This window comes from Lactuca sativa, chromosome 1, assembly GCF_002870075.4.
Source record: "Lactuca sativa cultivar Salinas chromosome 1, Lsat_Salinas_v11, whole genome shotgun sequence".
Taxonomy (NCBI): Eukaryota; Viridiplantae; Streptophyta; class Magnoliopsida; order Asterales; family Asteraceae; genus Lactuca; species Lactuca sativa.
The window spans coordinates 163,084,320-163,088,432 of NC_056623.2; the positions used below are offsets into that span (position 1 = coordinate 163,084,320).

At 34.0% G+C, this 4,113-nt stretch overlaps 1 protein-coding gene across 1 annotated transcript; it reads left to right on the forward strand.

Annotated features, from left to right (window-relative positions):
* The first annotated feature begins 685 nt into the window (after nt 1–685).
* Nucleotides 686–1,311, forward strand: LOC122196603 (probable disease resistance protein At5g04720). Its single transcript, XM_042899709.2, has 2 exons — nt 686–920; nt 1,022–1,311. Exons 1-2 carry the CDS (start codon nt 686–688, stop codon nt 1,309–1,311), a joined length of 525 nt encoding a protein of 174 aa, XP_042755643.2.
* The last annotated feature ends 2,802 nt before the right edge of the window (nt 1,312–4,113 follow it).

A 4,113-nucleotide genomic window follows, 5' to 3' on the forward strand; every position in this document is an offset into this window, starting at 1 on the left:
ATTTGTACACGCCCTAAAATTAGTGTCCAACAAAATAACAGAAGGAACCTATCATAAAAAGTGTGTCGTGTTAGCATGTCGTTTTATATTTTTTCTATGAATATGCGTTCTCCGTTTTTTAACAGGCAAGCGGGAAACGAAATCCCAAAAAATTAAAACCCCGCCTGTTGCGTCTCCTCCTTCTCCTTTGTGTGTTGTCCCTTTTGTTTATCTCAAACCCTACTTGAATTTCACCATATAATTCATCCTCTCCACCAGTAGACAACCTTCTCTCTCTCTCTCTCTCTCTCTCTCTCTCTCTCTCTCTCCCCCCCCCCCCCCAATCAATATCGAATCCCTTTTGTTTATCCTAAGGAATAAGGCAACCAAGCTCATATCTCAGATCAAGTACTCCGGCGTCGAGTTAACCCTGACACATCAGATACAACTAGATACTCTCTCCATAGTTCTCCGCGACGGGCTTGAACTCAATGGAAAAGTCCTCATCTCCAGCCGTTGGAATGTCTACAAGAACCTACAGTTGTCGCGGAAGATGGAGAAGGTTAAGAAGAAGATATAGAGGTTCTTATAGGTCCCGCTTCAGGCTCACATCCTCGCTGGCGTGCATCACGTAAGATTCGAGATCACCGAGCGGTTTGATCGAATTGAGGGCTCCACTCGGAGGCTGGAGCAGCGGCTCGCATCCATGAAAATCGGAGGAAGCGGTGAAGGGTGGTGGTTGGAGGAGGCGATGAATAGGATGAACGAGGAGGATCAATATGAGGGTGGTTTGGAAAAGGTTGGAATGGAGTTGGGGAAAAGGAAAGTTAAAGGTATGCTTCTCGATAGAGATTATTTGGTTGTTACCAGGATAAATGGAATTGGAGGCAGTGGGAAAACTACTTTAGCCAGAGAAATTTATAGAGACGATGAAGTGCGAAGTACGTTAACTTCTGAACTCCTTCGCTCCTAACTTTCTTTTCCTTTCTTTTTCTGCATCTAAAGTGTTCAACGAAATGCTTTTGTGATGTTTCTGTTTCAGGTTACTTTAATAATGAGATCTTGTTCCTGACTATATCCCAGTCTCCGAATGTACAACAACTAAGGCAATATATTTGGGGGTTTCTTTCAAGAAGCAAATTCAATGGAAGTTCTGACATAGCCCCCCAATGGCCACGTAATCAATATAGCCATCGGAACACAATGACACCCACCCTGGTAGTTTTGGATGATGTTTGGTTAGATCAAATTCTCCATCAGCTTATCTTCAATATTCATGGTTGCAAAACTCTTGTGGTTTCTCATATCAAGTTTCCATCTATTATTCTGTAATAGCAATGTACTACTTACATTCTTTTTCCCATGATGGCAATTTACCTACACTTTCTTTTTACCCATAATAGTAAATAGCAATATGTAATGGATAAAATACAATAATCATGTTCTAAGTAATATATAACTATGCCATTATATGCAAAAATAGATTATGGTGCATATTTTGTGTCTACCTGTAATTTCATCCATCTTTTCAAGATCATCTATTTCTAAAGTTTACTTGGTCTCAAATGCTTCTTGACCAGGTTGCTTTTTTTCTGGGAAAATGAGTGTGGGGTGTAGTGTCAACTGCCAATTTAGTGTTTTTAGATTAAGTTAGTGTGAATACAGTCCTTACATCATCCATGGAGTAGTACCATACATATACCTATGGACTTGGGAGTTAAGTGCATTCTTGGAGGATATGCTATTTTTTAGTTCTTTTTTAGTGAGTTACTTTTCTCTAAAATTCACATATATTCATACAAATATAATTTGATGCTACATCATTTTCTGAAAACTGGGTATGCTGGAAAAGGATATTAATAAGATGAAGAAATTAATGAAGGAAAATGAGGCAATTATGGAGAAAGAATGATCTTCAAAAGCATTTTGCGACAGAGGGAGGGAAGGTAATAATATTCATCTTGCATTTTGAATGGTTAATTGTTGGGTTTATAAAAATGATAATGTATGCTGAATGATACAAAAAACTTTTCAATTCATTGTGATAGGTAGAAGATATTCATATTGTCGTTGATCCATGGACTTAGATGAGTTGGTTGTTGAAAATCAAAAGCGATTTCACACTATGATCTTGTATTTAGATGGTAAAAAAATCTGCATCTTTTCTATCTTCACTCTTTTATTCTTGATTACCTTCATCACCTAAAATGGGTGCCTTCAGCTAATAAACAACAGTGAAACATAGGAAATGGTGCTATACTTATCCATCGGCTTCTGGAGGTTAGCTTACAAAAAAAGGTTGTTTGAAAAATTGGACTAAACATGTAACTTTTGTTAAAACTTATTAACTGAATTTGTAATTTATGGTAAATTTTATATTAGATGGTCTATTCTTTAACTAAAAAAATCATATCATAGCTTCGTTTGTTTTAGGTTCAAATTTACTTTGCAACTGCTAAGGAAAGTCGTTTTGATTAGTTAACATACCATATTCTGATACAATACAACCAAACTTATAATTTATTGTAAATTTTTTTATTAAAGTGATTTATTTATTATATTACCAAATATATTAATGTGTATTTTGTATTTATTAAAAATATTAGGAAATCGTATATGTTGAGTTGGACATACCAACCATACAAACTTTACTTTTGCAAGACATTAACATCATATGATATAATTACCCACGGAAAGAATTTAATCCCATCTTTATTTTCCAGTTTCCAAATGTTTTGATCTAGATAAGGCTTGTGAAAGCTGGTATAGCAAACCAAACTACAATGTTGAAAGGAGCAACAGAGGAGATAGGTCAATGTTTTAGGTTCATATAATTCATAATGTTAATATTACAGTAATGGTCCGAAACAACAAAAAAATTACCATTATGCCCCTGTGTATTACAGTTATTCCCCTGTGTATTTAACAATCTTTATTTCTTTTGAAATTTAAAAAAAAAAATAAAGAAATAGGGAACAAAGAAAAACAATTAAGATTAGATAAATGGTCCAAATATGAAATAAATAAATAAATAAATAATGTATATGAAAAATGTAAGTTTTCATTTCTAACATTTTTTAAATTACTTAACATATAATTTCTTTTATATATATATATATATATATATATATATATATATATATATATATATATATATATATATAATATTAAATAAAAAATTTCAGATATATTGAACAAATTTCACTTAGGTGCTGTTTGTTTTTTGTGTGAAGAGCTGCGCAACCACTTTTGTCTGCGCCGCGCAGACAACGCGCAGACATATGCCCTCGCAGAATGTTTGTTTTTTGGAAGTGCGCAGACCAAAAAACGTCTGCGTGAGGTCTTCCTGGCGCAGACATGGACCACTGTCTTCAAAGGTCTTCAGACCTCATTTTAACCAAAAAAAAAAAAAAAAAAAAAAACCACCCGTTTTTTTTTCTTTCTCTTTTTGCTGAAAATGCATTTTTAATCTTTATGACATGAAATTAAGTTTGAAAAATTAATTTATTTCAATGGCTGCAGACGTTAAAAACAAACAGTCTTCTTATTGCAGACTGCAGACATTTGGTCCACCTCTTCTGCCGCAGAGGCTTGCAGATGTGGTCCGCAGACTGCAGACATTTTGGCTTCAAAAAAACAAACAACACCTTAGACGATTTGTTGAGTTGTGCCTTGAACAAACATTCATTGTTTATGTCAACCATATGTTGTCTCATGTGATGTAGTAATGGAAGCTACTAAAAAAGGAAATATAAGAAGCCATGGAAGTTGCTAAAAAGTGTCAAGCAAGCTTTGCTTACTTAAAGATCAGAGATACAGAAGGCCGGTTTACCATCTTATGCTCTTCCTAGATTGTTTAAGGAAATTGTTTCTTTTAATGGTACATTTATTGTATGAAACACAAAGTAAATTGGATGAATGAATGTTGATTTATATATATATATATATATATATATATATATATATATATATATATATATATATATATTAAACATTAAAAATTATGACACACAAATACGTGTCGTCTTCTATTATGTCAGGGGCTTCCTTGATACGCATTGTTTGTCATCTATGCACGTCGTAAATGGTTGTTGTAAGGTTACGACACACAAATGTGTGTCGTCTTCCTTTATG